This window comes from Stenella coeruleoalba (genome assembly GCF_951394435.1).
Source record: "Stenella coeruleoalba genome assembly, chromosome: 15".
Classification (NCBI taxonomy): domain Eukaryota; kingdom Metazoa; phylum Chordata; class Mammalia; order Artiodactyla; family Delphinidae; genus Stenella; species Stenella coeruleoalba.
The window spans coordinates 51,195,732-51,211,450 of NC_137161.1; the positions used below are offsets into that span (position 1 = coordinate 51,195,732).

The 15,719-nt window shown below is 59.5% G+C and overlaps 2 protein-coding genes across 2 annotated transcripts; both read left to right on the forward strand.

Annotated features, from left to right (window-relative positions):
* Positions 1-220: 220 nt before the first annotated feature.
* ATP6V0C (ATPase H+ transporting V0 subunit c) lies at positions 221-5,662 on the forward strand. The gene is made up of 3 exons (XM_079946582.1): positions 221-412; positions 4,780-4,963; positions 5,113-5,662. The coding sequence occupies exons 1-3, from the start codon at positions 334-336 to the stop codon at positions 5,315-5,317; spliced, it is 468 nt and encodes a 155-aa protein (XP_079802708.1). The 5' UTR covers positions 221-333; the 3' UTR covers positions 5,318-5,662.
* A 104-nt stretch (positions 5,663-5,766) lies between these two features.
* On the forward strand, positions 5,767-13,175 carry AMDHD2 (amidohydrolase domain containing 2; the record flags this gene model as incomplete). Its single annotated transcript, XM_079946581.1, has 11 exons — positions 5,767-6,200; positions 6,287-6,423; positions 6,504-6,643; positions 10,224-10,278; positions 10,454-10,666; positions 10,750-10,838; positions 10,918-11,062; positions 11,137-11,244; positions 11,410-11,478; positions 12,477-12,578; positions 12,954-13,175. The coding sequence occupies 11 exons, from the start codon at positions 5,767-5,769 to the stop codon at positions 13,040-13,042; spliced, it is 1,581 nt and encodes a 526-aa protein (XP_079802707.1). The 3' UTR covers positions 13,043-13,175.
* Positions 13,176-15,719: the final 2,544 nt, after the last annotated feature.

The following is a 15,719-nucleotide window of genomic DNA, read 5'->3' on the forward strand; positions in this document are numbered from 1 at the left end:
CGGCGCCCGACAGCGCACCTGAGGAGGCCGAGGTGGGGCGGGGCGCAGGGGTCCAGGCCGGCAAGGCGACAACACAGTGCGTGGGCAGTCAGCGGGCCGCTAGGAGGCGTCCCGGGGCCATGACGCCCCCTACCGGCGCTAAGTGGTATGGCCCGCAGGGGCGGGGCCCGGGTCATGTGACGCGGCCACGGCCGCCATTTTGTTCTGCGGTGCTGGTATTTAGAGCGCAGCGGCTGACGGCCGGGATCGCTTTCCCAGCCGCCTGATTGCTCGCTTCGTACAGCTCGGTGCTCGCAGCGCCCGGCCCGACCTCGCCCCCGCCTCACCGCAGACATGTCCGAGGCCAAGAGCGGCCCCGAGTACGCTTCCTTTTTCGCGGTCATGGGCGCCTCGGCCGCCATGGTCTTCAGCGGTGAGCGCCGTGGCAGGAGGGACCCGGGAGGCGGGGGGCGCGCGGGGCTCGTGCCTGCTGCTCTCCGGGGTTCGGCGTGTGACGTCACTCTGACGTAATTTCGAGCTGTTGGGGGTCCCGGGTCTCACGTGACTGCAGGCCTGGGCCGGGGCCCTGAGGGCTGCAGGGGCCCGTCGGGTGTCTGGAGGGCAGGGCATGCGGGCTAGGTCCCGGTGTGGGTCCCAGGGTCTCCCGGGGGTCCCCGGCTGGCCCGCGGCCAGCCGGTCGTGTCGGTGCGGGGGTGGGGCGGCGGCGCCGCTGCCATCTTAGCCCCTGGAGAGGCGGGAGCGAGGCTGGGGTGGGGGCTCGCGGTCCTGCGTCTGCTCCGCACCCGCCCCCCCTATCCTGCGGGCAGGTGTGACATCACACCTCGGAAAGATCCCCCGACACAGGGCCGACCCTGTCCGTGGGCGGCGGAGGTGGGGAATCCGGCCCTGGCGCTCCCCGCCGTGGTCCACAGCCCTCGCCCTTGTGGCGGCCTGGCCCGTCGGCGGGGGTCAGGTGGGTCTGCACCTAGGCAGGTGCTTCCGGTTAGGGCTTGTCGGTGTTTCCCAATACCCCTGTAGGCGGTGTGGGTTGGTTAGAAAAACTGGGTTGAGAGGTTGGTCTTGAGAGCCGGCAGGGACCCAGAGGTGGGAGTGGAGTTGGGGGGTGGGGGTGGGTCAGACAGGCCGAGGGTGCAGTATGGATGTCTGGGAGACAGGCCACCCTCAGCACTGCGTTTGCAGACGCTTGTCGGGGTGAGCGAGGTAGCATGAAGCCTCAGTGTTGAGGGGATTGGTTTTTTTTCCATAGAAGGAAGTCTTCAGTTCAGGCCTGAATGAATGAATGACCTTTCTCCCTTTCCCTGAGGCCGGGAATTGGGAGGGGCTGCCCTAGGAATGGAGAAGGGGCCTTGCAAGGTTTTTGATGGCACCTTGGTTTTGAAGTTGGGTCTTATCAGTCCTGGGATGTAAAATTCAATGAAAATGGGCCCTTCTGGGAGAATAGCACTTGGGCCCGGCCAGGAATGTGGGACCCAGGGAGGTGAGTCCTGACCCAGCTGCAGCCCTTGTGGACTGGTCTGGCCTGGTCTGGTCTAGGCCTTCTGAGGTAGGTCTGGTTTTGGGCTTTGATGACTCGCCCTGCCCCACCCTGTGTGGTGGACTGGAGAGGCTCCCTATGCAGGTATGTGGAGGGATTGAACTCTAAACACTCTCTGCTGACTATAAACACTAGTGGGGTGGGGGCTTGGGGCCTCCCTCTGCCCAGGCGGGCCTGCCTGCTGGTCACAAGCTGCTGAGTGGGCCCTGCCCTTCCCGTCATGTGCGAGTAAAGGATCATTTGTGGTGGGAGAAGTGGCCTGTACTTCCCCTTTTGTCCTAGGCGATGCCTACTATTTCCACATCTTCCAGAGCTGCCTGTTCTTCCGTGCCTCCCAGCAGGCTGCTGTACCCTCTTTTCCCTCACTGTTTTCTGCTCTTTGCCTCCGGAATGCCTCCAGGGCCAGTGCCTGGCCACTTGTGGGTTGTTGATTGTCTGTCATTGACCATTCAGTAATTCTCCATTGAGCTCCTACTATGTGCCAGGCACTGGGGGACATCGGTGAACAAAACAAGAACCCTGCTCATGTGGAACTTGAAATCTGGCAGAGTTTACACCCGAACCCTTTTTCCATATCCAGCTCCTGGCCTCCTTCTGGTCACCAGGTGCCTCTCTTCCTGTCCTTCTAGAACTTACTTGGTACTTTTGAATAGAGCCTGACCAGCAGGTCTTTGGAAGTTACTGAGACAGGGTATCACCGGTCCAGAGGTATTTTGCTTGCCCCAGGCTCCTGGGAATTGGGGCCACCCGTTCTGGTTGGCTCGTATGCAGCTTCACTCCTGCTCCCCTCCCTACATGGGGCTTACTGTGGCCCTACAGTAGCTAGCTTCTTACTTGGTCAGTTGGGTCAGACTCTGACTTAATTTCTTTCTCTAGAACCTTTCTCCAGGGCCTGTCTTCGTCTACTTCCTTGTGCCTTCCTGAACAGTTCTCAGGCCTCAGGTGCTGCTGCTAGGGTGAGTGGAAGCTCTGTCCGCGGCTCCTGGCCCAGATTGCCACTGGCCTGCCTAGCACTTGGCTGACTGGGCTTCTTACGACTGAATGAGGTCCACTCCCTCTCCCAATCCCCATCACCCATTCCAGCTTCCCTTTTTTTCTTAACTTACGACCCAAGTCTTGTATATTTTTTCTTCATCATGTCTTCCATGGAGCCATCAGTTGCTCCTTTTCCATATCTTCTGTGACTTCCTCCCTACCAGTGAGCCACTGGTGTTTGGCGCTATGTTCACGGAACTGTGTCCTGATTCCTCTTTCTGTTCCCTGCTCCATCTGGAGCACCTTCAGGCTTGGACTCTGGAGCTGGCATCCAGGGTCTTCCCAGCCCAGCAGCCTGGGTCAGGCTGCTTTTCCCTCTTGATGGTCATCCTTGTTTCTTCCCTTTGTTCCTCTTGTGGCTTCCCCACCCCTAGGGGAAGCACAGCCACATGATCTCCATGCTGCACTCTACAGAGAAGGGCCCAGCTCACTTGCCAACTCTCACCCGCTCCAGCCTTGCAGCGGGGCCCACTGCCTGGGGCGCTGGCTTCCCTGTAATGGGGTCTCACCCAGTGCCACCTATCAGTCTGTGTCCTCGTCCTTGAGTAATGAGCCCTGGCGCTGGCCTGGTGTGGTGCTGGGCCTGTAGTAGGAGGCTGAAAAATGCACGGTTGCTCCAGGAGCAGCTTGGTGAAGATTGGCACCTGAAGGCTGGATGTCGGGGGTGTGGAGGGGAAGCAGTGAAGGTCCTGCTGCCCCCACCACTGCCTCCCTCCCTCTGCTCCCTATCTGGTATCTCTGCTCTGTGTGGTCTGGAATCTTCTTCCTCTTGCCTCGCCTTTCTGTGACTACCTACTCACTATCAGCCCTCCACTCAGTTGTCACCTCCCTTGTGAAACCTTTCCCCAGACCTCCCCACTCTTCCTGGAACATGTTACCATGCTTGGAGGGGCTGCGTCTATCTCTTCACCAGGCTCAGAGCCCTGGGAAGGCAGAGCCCCTCTGACCTCATCCCTGCTCTGCAATGAGCACAGATTACTCATCTTTTGACAGCCCAAACAGGTGAGTCAAAGATGCACAGGAATGTCTGGGATTGTCCTGGCCTCTTCCACCTCTAACCCATGTCAGCATCTGCTCAAGCCGCACATTGGGAGCCTCGAGGGTGGCGACTGGAGTCAGAACAGCTGCCTGGGGCCCTGTGGTTGTCTGTTGTACTTGCAAACGTTTTTCCTAGGCTTGGAAGACAGGCCAGGAGAAGGGGGGCTTTCAGGAAGGCAGCCCACCCTGGGAAGAGGGAGGAGAGATAGTGGCAGGGGAGACAGGAGTCCTGCAGTGCCTAGAGCCTCCCCCCCACCCCAGTTACCAGAGGCCTCAACACAAGCTAGGCTTCTCACAGGTCTGCAGGGGCCTTGGGGTTAGCCTGGGTGATGGCTTCACAGCCCACTGTCTTTCCTGTACCCTGTCCTCTCTTTGACTTGCCCTTTCTCTGGTTGTTCAGAGAGGATTCTCCCTGAACTCAAGGGTCCTGGCCTGCTCTGTGGCTGAGGGTGCCGAGAGCTGCCTTTTCTGGCAGAGCATTCAGCCTGTTGACAGACACACTAGCCCTTGCTGCAGCGTGTCCCTGGGCTGGGAGTTGTGGGAAGTGTGGTGGGCAGGGTGGGGAGTGGGCGAACCTCTGGCCTGAGAGGACAAGAATTGCCAGGCCAGCTTCCCCTGACCCTGCACTGCAGTGGCTCTTCCAGCGTGTTGTCTCTGCACTTAGTCCCAGGGCTTGTGGGCTGACCCAGGCTCAACATCTGGGCTGTTGACATAGCTCGTGCTTTTCCAGGCCTTTCCTGACGTGGGAAAGTGCCTGGTGGGACAAAAGGTGCCCAGAATCTGCAAGGCTTCTGTGCCCAGCTGCCTGTTTCCCCACGTGACAGGGCAGCCTGTCACAGCTCCCCCTTTTAGGTCTGAGGCTCCATGGAAGCATGGGATCTATGTAGCAGGCATGGGGAGTGCTGTTGAGCCTGGGTTGGGATTTCACAGGAAAGCAGGAGCCCATATGGGCCAGACAGCCATGAGGGTATCTGGTGGAGGAACCCATACCGTGGGTTCCTTGAGTGCCCAGCTATGGCTGTTCCTCTGAAAGCCACCTGCTCCTGGCTGAGTGCCACTTTCATCTTGCCCCTTGCGGGTGATAACTTGCGTTGGCCTTCAAGTATGCCAAAAGCTGCCCCCAGGGTTCTGGCCACAGGTGCTCTGGGCTCACCTCATCTTCTCCCCCTCAGCCCTGGGTGCTGCCTATGGCACAGCCAAGAGTGGCACCGGCATCGCAGCCATGTCTGTCATGCGGCCGGAGCTGATCATGAAGTCCATCATCCCGGTGGTCATGGCCGGTATCATCGCAATCTATGGCCTGGTGGTGGCAGTCCTCATTGCCAACTCCCTGAATGATGGCATCAGTCTCTACAGGTGAGGCCTGGGTTGCTCTCCCTACACCCTGCCTGGGGTAAAGCCACTGTGCGGAGCCAGGAGGGGTCTTGGGTGGATGGCTGGTGACCCATGCCTAATGCCTTCCCTGGCTGTTGGCTAACATCCATCCTGTGTACTCTCTCCCCCAGGAGTTTCCTTCAACTGGGCGCTGGCCTGAGCGTGGGCCTGAGTGGGCTGGCAGCTGGCTTTGCCATCGGCATTGTGGGGGACGCCGGCGTGCGGGGCACTGCCCAGCAGCCCCGGCTATTCGTGGGCATGATCCTGATCCTCATCTTCGCCGAGGTGCTCGGCCTCTACGGTCTCATCGTCGCCCTCATCCTCTCCACAAAGTAGCCCCTCCGGGCCCACCAGCCACAGAATATGATGTAAAGACCACCCCCTCCTCATTCCAGAACGAACAGCCTGACACACACGCACGGGGCAGCTGCCTGCCAGTAGTTGGTCTTGTAAATGCGCAGTGTCCTAGTGCCCATTGTCTGTTGCCCCCAGCCTTGCCCCTGCCCGCCCCGTGCCGTGGACATCTGGGCCCACCACTCCCGGTCCAGGCCCCTGACCAGTGAGGATGCAGGCCTCTGGCCGCCCCCCACCCATCTGCCCTAGAGTGCTCTGTGTATAAGGATGAATTAGAGTTGTCATTTTCTCTTCACTGGATGTTTATTTATAAAGATTTGACCTGTTCATACGTCTATGGAGCAGCCCTCTGTCTCCCAACTCTATAGTAATCTTAGGTAGACTGTTGCGTTGTGCGGTTACCGGTTACCGTTTGCCCTGAGACGCGTTGGATGGAACCACCTCCTGCAGCCCTGGCTGCCAGGGCCGTGGCGCAGTGTGTTGGGCCCACTGGGCCCTGGCGCCGAACCGTGTCCAATAAAGTTCTCGGATGTGACTGGTTGCCTGGGTGTGGGTCGCTTGTTGGGTCCCGGGGCTCGCGGGTGGCAGGGCCGGGAGGGAGGGGCCGAGGGCCGAGGGCCGGGCCACCCGGGAAGACGTCACCGCGTCATTGTGTGCTGCGCTGGTCACGTGGGTGCCCGAATCACGTGGGCACGCCTCAGCTGAGGGTCACGTGCGCCCGGCCAAGCTCTAGGCCGGAACTCGGCGCGGAATCCGGCGCCTGCCGCTTGGTTGGGCTCAGGATGCGCGGCGGGCAGGGCGCGGCGCGGGCCCCGGTGATCCAGTTCACCAACTGTCGCATCCTGCGGGGCCGGGCGCTGCTCAGGTGGGCGCGGGCCGGGGCCGGGGCCGGGGCTGCCCTGGTGGGCTCCGGGGCCGGTGATGCGAACCTCCGCCCCGCTCTGTGCGCAGGGAGGATCTGTGGGTGCGCGGGGGCCGCATTCTGGACCCGGAGAAGCTGTTCTTTGAGGAGCGGCGCGTGGCTGACGAGCAGAGGGACTGCGGGGGCTGCATCCTAGCGCCCGGCTTCATCGACGTGCAGATCAACGGTGTGGTCCGGAGCCCGCGGGGCGGGGACCCAGAAGAGGAGCTCTGAGCACCGTGTGATCCCCTCTTGTCTGTACCGCAGGTGGGTTTGGCGTTGACTTCTCTCAGGCCACAGAGGACGTGGGTTCGGGAGTCGCCCTGGTGGCCCGGAGGATCCTGCCGCACGGAGTCACCTCCTTCTGTCCCACGTTGGTCACCTCGCCACCGGAGGTTTATTGCAAGGTGAGGTCAGGCTCCCGGCCTCCAGTGAAGGAGGCCCCAGGAACACCCAGCCTCTTAATTTTCAAATCTGATCTCTTTCCCTCACGAACACCCCTTGGCCCTTGAGTCTGGCCTCACCTGCTGGCCTCCCTCCACCTGGGCTTGGGGGTCCCCTCCCCTGGGCTTTCTCATCCAGGTGTTCCTCCGCCTGGTGTGCCACTGCAGGTCTGACTGTCCCCATGGGCTTCCGCATTCGCTGCCTCAGCCACCTGCCATACGCCCTCCCCACCCTGCAGTCTGGCCGCCTCCAGGCACCTCCTTGACTATGGCTGCTGGGGACTCTGTGATTGCCACATCCTTAGTTGATCATGCCCCACCACCGATCTGTGGTATGCGGTGCCAGTGGACAGCTCTCCAGGAAGAAGCTCCATCGCCTGCCCCAGGCTTCCTCTGCTGGTCCCGCATGCACCACCACACTTCTTTCTCATCTGCAAGTCTTGGAATTCAGTTGTCCACAGTCCATTTTTCTTTTAAGTTTTACTTTGTACGCAGGTTCTCCGGTTTTGCTCTTTGCCACGTTATGTTATTCGATCTTGTTTTCTCTGTTTGTATATTGTTCTGTTTCTCTGAATTTCTGAATTGTAGCTGGCACACAACATACGTGTTTGCTCCTTAGTATTTACCCTTTTCTTAAAAGCATGGGTATTCCTTTATTCGAGTACCATGGAGTCCTTGAGTTTTGGGAATTAACACGGTTTCCTTTTAGTCTACCTTTTATGTTCTAGTTTTGTAGTTTTTCTCCAGACCAGGATCCATCCCAGGATCCTGGATTGTGTTGCCTGCTGTGGGGTCCCCTCCTGGGTGTGTGCACGCAGACTCAGAGCCTGGAGCTGGGGGAGGTTGGCTGTGGACCCGGGTTCGGTCCTGGCCCCCTGACTTTGTGTATCGTCTCGGAGACTCGGGACAACGTCGTTTGTTTCTGAACCTCAGTTTTTTCAAGCCTTAAGTAAGAATAATAACGGAATGCATCTCTTAGGATTGGGCGCTCAGCACTATGCTTGGTTCATAGTATGCCCTTGGTAAATGTCAGCTATGGACATCTTTCCGGAAATTTCCCCGAGTCTCCCACGACAGAGTCAGGTGTCAAAAACCAATCTCATTTTCCTGCTGCAAACTGGCCCCTAGTTCTGTGTTTTGTCTTTCAGTCATCAGGCTGTAATTTCCCTGCCCAGGATCCAGGAACATGCCTACCCTCTTGCCCCCCCTTCTTTCTCCTCCCCTCTCCTGGTCCCCAACAGTGAGGCTTAGTGACTCCTAACCCAGTCTCCCAACTGCTCTCCCAGCCCTGGGTCCTGCCAGAGTGGCGTTTCCCAGGTGTCAGGCTCCGCACAACACTCATGTTTCCCCCAACCTCCTGCAGGGTTGACCAACCCTCCTGAGCATTCCTTCCCCACCTGCATTTCAGCCATTCGAGGCAGCTCCCTCTTCTGCCCCCAAGCTCTCCGCGTGGAAGGCCTCTGCCTCTCTGTCTCCGTCCTGTGTAGCTCCTCTGCTGCGCGCTGCCCATGCCGTGCTGTCACCCGCTGCCCTTGATTTCAGGCAGCACCTTCGAGCATCATGATATGAACTGTGGGGCTTCTTCCATAGGGGAAGGAGTTTTGGGCCAGTAGGGCTTCTGTCTTACGTTTTCTTCCTGTCACCCTTCATAAATGCTTACAGGATGAAAGCCTTGGGAGGCATAGAGTAAACTGATTTATGGTGGAAATCGTGGAGGGCTTTGAATATGAAAACTTTGATACCAGTATCACGTTAGAAACCAGAGAACTGTTCACTTGGATGTCCCCACACACGCCCCTCCCTTCGTTCTGCCCCATCTCCCTCCAGGGACGTTTCACAGTGGGCGGAAACAGATTGCTACTTTGTCAGAAGTTCTTCAGGTCCACTGAGACCACCTGCTCTTTTTCTGGGGTCTCCTCCTCCAGTCTTGCCCTTTCCTACCCTTCCAGGAGGAGGGTCTGAGCGCGTTGTTCTCTGCTTCAGGTCCATTGTCTGCTGAGTCAACATCAGGCACCTCCTCAGGGTGGCAGCCAGGCCCTTTCCTCAGGCCCCAAACGCCCTCTACACTTTCACCTTTTCCACTGCTTTCCTGCCTTGAACGTGCCTCATTCCCTTCATCTCCAGACTGTTCTGTCTACTCAGTGCTTTCTAGCATTCCCTTTTAAAACTCTGTTCTAGAAAAACACAGCCATTATTTCTTTTTTTAATTTTAATTTTTTTTTTTTTTTTTTTTTTTTTTTTTTTTGGCTGTGTTGCGTCTTCGTTTCTGTGCGAGGGCTTTCTCTAGTTGTGGCAAGCGGGGGCCACTCTTCATCGCGGTGCGCGGGCCTCTCACTGTCGTGGCCTCTCTTGTTGTGGAGCACAGGCTCTGGACGCGCAGGCTCAGTAGTTGTGGCTCACGGGCCCAGTTGCTCCGCAGCATGTGGGATCTTCCCAGACCAGGGCTCGAACCCGTGTCCCCTGCATTAGCAGGCAGATTCTCAACCACTGCGCCACCAGGGAAGCCCTAATTTTAATTTTTTAACCCTTTAGTGAATTTACGTGTATCACACGGCTTGTTAGGAAAAACAGCAGCCCTTTGTTCCCACCAGTTCCCACGTAGAGGTAATCACTTTCAACTCAGCTGACCCTTGGAATTTGCCCCCGTATCTCTAGAAAATGTGCTAGTACTCCTGCTCAACTTTTTGGTTTAGGGCAGCGTAAGTGTTGCTTTCCACCAGGAAAGATAAGAGTTAGCTTTCTGTTAGCCCTTTCAGGCCCATCTCCTGCCCTCCAGCCCCCCAATCTCCCCAGAGAGTCACACAAGTGACTTTGCCCCTGGTGTCCAGATCCGGGCACAGTGTGGCTGCGCCATCGGTGCCTGAGCTCTCTGGCCACCAAGCCCTGCTTCTGCCTCTTGCTCTGCCTGGACTGCGTGCCCTCCTCCTGCGCCAGCCCTGCTTCCTGGGCCTGCAGCTCAGCGAGGCCAGGCTGGTCATCCTGTCTAGGTCCAGACCCTTTGGTGCGCAGCCCGCTGCGTCCTAGCTTCTGTCTGACGGGGCCCTTGAGGGCCTTGGTGCCATGTGCCTGCCCCCTGCTTGGGAGCTGTCTCCCCGCCTCTAGGTCCTCTCAGGCAGAGCAGGTTTGCATCCCTGGGCACCTGTCATTTCTTTCTTTTTTTTTTTTTTTTTTTTGCGGTACGCGGGCCTCTCACTTTTGCGGCCTCTCCAGTTACTGAGCACAGGCTCCAGACGCGCAGGCTCAGCGGCCATGGCTCACGGGCCCAGCCACTCGGCAGCATGTGGGATCTTCCCGGACCAGGACACGAACCCGTGTTCCCTGCATCGGCAGGCGGACTCTCAACCACTGCGCCACCAGGGAAGCCCACCTGTCATTTCTTGATGTGCTGTGCTTTCCCGTGGTTGGGGCCTTCGACCATCTTCTAACACCTGAGGGAAGGCCAGCAGGGGCTGGGCTCTGAACTCTGACCTCTGACCTTGACTGGGCTGTGACCTCTGGGTGCTGGGCCGTGGGGGGCAGGGCTTTAACAGCTGGTTCCCCCCAGGTCCTTCCTCAGATCCCCGTGAAGAGTGGTGGTCCCCATGGGGCAGGGGTCCTCGGTGAGTGGCTGACCCCTCTCCCCACCCCTACCCTGGGAGGCTCCTTGGGGACCTGTTGGCAGCCCCTTGCCTTCCAGATGCCCAACTGGGGAGGGAGGGTGGGCAGGCAAGAGGGGCCAGGGTGGGGGCTGCAGGGCAGGGGGCCTGCTGGAATCATCCCCTCCCCTCCCCCCAGGGGTGCACCTGGAGGGCCCATTCATCAGCCACGAGAAGCGGGGTGCACACCCCGAGGCCCACCTTCGTTCCTTTGAGGCCAACGCTTTCCAAGACTTGCTGGCCACCTATGGGGGCCTGGACAACGTCCGCATCGTGACACTGGCCCCCGAGTTGGGCCGCAGCCACGAGGTGATCCGGGCATTGACGGCCCTTGGCATCTGCGTGTCCCTAGGTAAGGGGGTGTGTCATCACCTTGGGGGCCAGCCCATCCGGGGTCCTGGGCTGGGTGCCGAGTCTGAGTCTGGGTCGCCGCAGGGCACTCAGTAGCTGACCTGGGCACTGCGGAGGAAGCCGTGCAGAGCGGGGCCACCTTCATCACCCACCTCTTCAACGCCATGCTGCCTGTGAGTGCCACCCCAGCTCCTGGCGGGAGGGTGCAGGGGTCCTGCTGTTGCTCAGCGCCCCCCGCCTGCCCCTGCCCAGTTCCACCACCGTGACCCAGGCATCGTGGGGCTCCTGACCAGTGATCGGCTGCCCCTGGGCCGCCACATCTTCTACGGGATGATTGCTGACGGCATACACACCAACCCTGCCGCCCTGCGCATCGCCCACCGGGCCCACCCCGAGGGTGAGCGGCCATACAGGGTGGGAGCCAGTAGGAAGACCAGGCTGGGCAGCTCCTGAGGCCCCTTCCCCTTGCAGGGCTGGTGCTGGTCACTGATGCTGTCCCTGCCCTGGGCTTGGGCAATGGCCGTCACACGCTGGGGCAGCAGGAGGTGGAGGTGGATGGCCTGACAGCCTATGTGGCAGGTGAGTGACCCCTGTCCCGAAGACTGCCGGAGTGAGGATAGCCTCTCAGCCCCTCTGGTGGGATATAAGAACCTGGGTGTCCCCTGCCGACCCACTGGGCCCTCGGGTGGCCCAGTGTGCCTGGTGCCCTTGGCCTCCCCAGAACCTGCCCTTTCTGCTCTCAAGGCACCAACACACTGAGTGGCAGCATAGCCCCAATGGATACCTGCGTCCGGCATTTCCTGCAGGCCACAGGTTAGTGAGGCTGGGGTGCGTGTGCCGCGTGTGTGTGTGCGTGTGTGTGAGTGTGTGTGCTGGGGCAGAGGCTACATCTGGGAGTAGCTGGAGGGAAGAGTGGGGACCACCAGGGCCTGTCTGTGTCTGGTGGGGTCCCCAGGGGATGGGCACTAGGAATGTGGCCAAGGTCCCGCCTGCAGGAGCTCATGGCAGAGGGAGAGGGCTGCGAGCAAGCGGATGGCTGGAACCCACAGTGACAGGCACTGAAGCCACGGCACCCGAGGGCAGGGCCTTGGCCTGGGGCCTGTGGAACTGCAGGATTGGCAGGTGCAGAGCTGTGGAGGGCAGTGGGGTGGGGGCAGCACTCCAGGCTCCAGGGTTGGGCTGCTCGGGGGCCTCTCAATGGGGTTGGCATGTTTTTGGGGAGGTGAGGAGGGTGTGTCTGGCAGAGGCTGTGGTGGGCCAGGCCCTGTGGGGCTCTTGGCAGTGCCTTGGGGCTGGGATGTCATGCAGGGGGCCGGGGGTGGGGGGCACCGAGGTCCAAGGTGCTGTTTGGAGCCGCAGGGAGACGAATTGGGAGGCACAGACAGCTGTTGGCCTGGCTTGGGGGGTGAAGCAGGGGATGGAGAGAATTGGGGTACCCAGCAGTATTCTCAGGTTGGGGGGAGGGGAGGGCCTCATCACCCTGCTGCGGAGTCTTGGGGTGTGACCTTAGGATTTGGAGCTCTGGGGCTGGGGGGGGAACCCTGCTGGGTACCCTCTTCCTGCCACTCACCCATCCCAGCCCTGCAGGGACCTCACTGACAAAATGCTCTAGACCCAAATGTCTGCAGGCCCCTCCCCTTGGCTTCCAAGGAAAGCACCCCTCCAGAAAGGAGGACCCCAGGCATCATGAGGCCACCCAGGACTCGGTGCTCTGCTGCTGCACCCCCACCCCCGGCCCTGCCTGCCCTGAAGTCAAATGGCAGAGCCAGCCAGAGGTTGGGGATAGTCACCCATTTGTGCTCCCTGAGCAGGCTGCAGCGTGGAGTCTGCCCTGGAGGCTGCGTCCCTGCACCCTGCACAGCTGCTGGGCCTGGAGAAGCACAAGGGGACCCTGGACTTTGGGGCCGATGCAGGTCAGCGCCCAATGAGGGGCGGCCTGGGAGTTCCTGGGAGGCCTGGGACAGAGCCAGGGAGGCAGGTGGGCAGGAGGTGGGCTCTTCCCCTCACCTAGGTGGCTTTGCCTGGCCAGTGGCCTCGGTCCGGCCCCCCTTTCCCATCCGGTAGGCTAGGCCTTCTGGCATCTGAGATGGGCCAGGCAAGGGTCTGCGGGAACATTGTTGGCTGTTCTCTGCTGCCCGGAGTCTTGCTTCTGGGGCCTCAGTCTGTGATGGGCTGGGATGTCCTGCACAAGTCGTGTGCCGGGCCTTGGTTTCCTGCACCCGGGCCTTGGGGTGGGGACGGTGGCAGCCCTGCCCCTGCCTGCTTCTCACCACCCACCTCTGACCCAGACTTTGTGGTGCTCGATGACTCTCTCCACGTCCGGGCCACCTACATCTCGGGCGAGCTGGTGTGGCAGGCAGAAGAAGCCAGGCAGTGACTGAGGACCGCCGCTGGAGGGGATGCCCAACCCCAGCTGGACACTGTCGGCTGGGCCATCGAGGAACTGGTCTCCAGAGAGTGGTGGGGGCCTCGGCCCGGAGGCGGCTGGCTTGGATAAACATGTGCCCCGTCGGGACTCGCCTGGTCTCTGAGTTTTTTGCTTCAAAGTGGGGCTTTTGCTGTTTCTGTCCTCACCTTGGTGGCTGTTGGTGGTGGTGGTTGGGGCTGGTGTTTGTGGCTCAGGGTTGGGAGTGGCCGGATTCCAGCTTCACCCTGCCTGTGGGGTTTATGGGGCTCAGTGGGGGCAGCAGGTCCCCTCTCTGTTAGACAGATGTGTCTGAGGCCTGCAGACCCACAGGCAGATGAGCTAGCTGAAAATGAACAGAGGGCAGGAGGGGGAAGCCATGGACTACAGGCTGGAAATCCGGCAGGAAGGGGCTTGGGGAGTGATTGTTCAGCTTCAGCAGTTTGCCTATGGGGCTGAGCTAAAGGGTAGGTGCACCTTGGAATGTTTAACAGGAAAGAATGGATCAATGGTCATGGAGACAAGTTAGGGAACAGGCTGGATGGAGCCGAAGACAGGAGGGGCCTCGGGTGGGCACTGCAAAGGGTTTGGGAGGCTGGTGTGTGCGGGTGTCCTGTGGGTAGTTCTCTGTACCCCTGAGTTGGGTGGGCCAAGTGGAGGCCCAAGGCCACAGCGCTGGACCTGGACACGGCACCGGGCACTCCTCTCCAACCTTCAAGAGGAATCTGCACTGGCCTTGGGGCCCCTGGGCTGACCCCGGTCAACTTGCCCAACCAGAGTTTCTACTGCCTTGAGCCCTCAGGATAATTGAGGCTCCATTTCTTTTGGCTTCTTTTCTGAACAGCTCTACTTCCTGACCCAGCTCCTGAGTGGGTAAAATGATCCGCTTGTGCCCTGGTGTTTACACAGCTGTGGGTGACCCTGCCTGGTGCTGGTAGGCAGCTTGGGGGTCCTCGGTGTGTATCCTGCACCCTGCCACTGTGTTTGTCCATTAGTGTCATCCTGCAGCCTCCGGTGTCCTCAGCCTTGGCAACAGTCCCCCCACATTGGGAGCACAGGCTCTTGGGCTCCCTGGGTAGGACAGCTTTTTTTTTTTAATCTCTGCATTTTAATTAATTTTATTTATTTTATTTTTGGCTGCACTGGGTCTTTGTTGCTGCATGCAGGCTTTTCTCTAGTTGCGGCAAGTGGGGGTTACTCTTCTTTGTGGTGCGTGGGCTTCTCGCTGCGGTGGCTTCTGTTGTGGAGCACGGGCTCTAGGCACACAGGCTCAGTAGTTGTGGCTCTCAGGGTCTAGAGTGCAGGCTCAGTAGTTGTGGCGCACGGGCTTAGTTGCTCCACAGCATGTGGGATCTTCCTGGACTAGGGCTCGAACCCGTGTCCCCTGCATTGGCAGGCAGATTCTTAACCACTGCGCCACCAGGGAAGCCCAGTAGGACAGCTTTGAGGCAAGGCGGGTGGGCTGTAGGGGGCCTTGCTGGCTCTGAGGACAGCCACGACACAGGCGTTGGTGAGCCCCAGGTCTGGGGTTGTTGTCTTGACTTCCGCCCATTTGGGTCCTGGGGTAGGCACCCCTCTCCCCCTTTCACACAGGAGCAGCCCTTGGTGCAGGAGGTCATGGGGCACCATTGTACGTGGCTGGGCCACTGCCCCTCCTGCCTCTGCCTCAGAGCCACTAAAGGAAGTGTCTCCAGGCCCAAGGTGACAAAAACGGTTGCAGGTCCCAGCTGTGTTTGATGGTGAATAGGCTGGGAAGAACAACCATGTGATGCAGGCCTGAGGGATGGCCTGGGGTGGGGGCCACCTGCAGGAGCCCAATAGGGAGGAGCTTTTACAGTACCCACCAGTGCCAGGCCTCCTAGTGCTCTAGCATGTACTAGTACTCCTTCCTTCTGTCCACAATCCAAAGGGCTTCCTGTTTGTCATCCTTATTTCTCAGCTGGGGAAACGGGGGCACCAAGTCCCAGAGCTGGTGAGCACTGGGGTGGGGACATGGCCTGGCCTGCCCAGCTGCCGGGCCTCTGTTAACCCTGCTACCATGCTGCCTCTCTGGGTGGAGAATCACAGAGGGGCTAGTTGAGATGGTGGTCAGCAAGAGTGACACCAGGGAGAGTGGGAGTGAATGCTGGGCTGGAAGCGAAGGGAACTGCCCCACAAAGGCCCAGTGCACAGGCTTAGTGTGTTGATGGAACACAGATGGATGCTAGGGCTGGAGGAGGAGGTGACCTGGGGGCTTTAGTGGAACCACAGCGTGGGGAGCTGGGCCTTGCAGTTGGCCTGGGAGTTTGGATTTTATTTGGGGTGTGGGGGCAGCCACTGGAGTGAGTTTGTTTTGTCAAATATATGTAACATTCACCATTTTAACCATTTTTAAGTGCAAAGATCAGTGGCATTAAGTACATTCACATCCCCATTATCATCTCCAGATCTCCCCAAAGGGGAACTGCACCAAGGACACTCCCACTCCCACCCCACCTCCCCCAGCTCTGCACCCACCTCGCTCGCTTTGGTTTTGAGTTTTGAGTCTGCTGGGTTTTATTTTTTTATTTTTTTGCAGTACACGGGTCTCTCACTGTTGTGGCCTCTCCCGTTGCGGAGGACAGGCTCCGGACGCGCAGGCCCAGCGACCATGGCTCACGGGCCCAGCCGC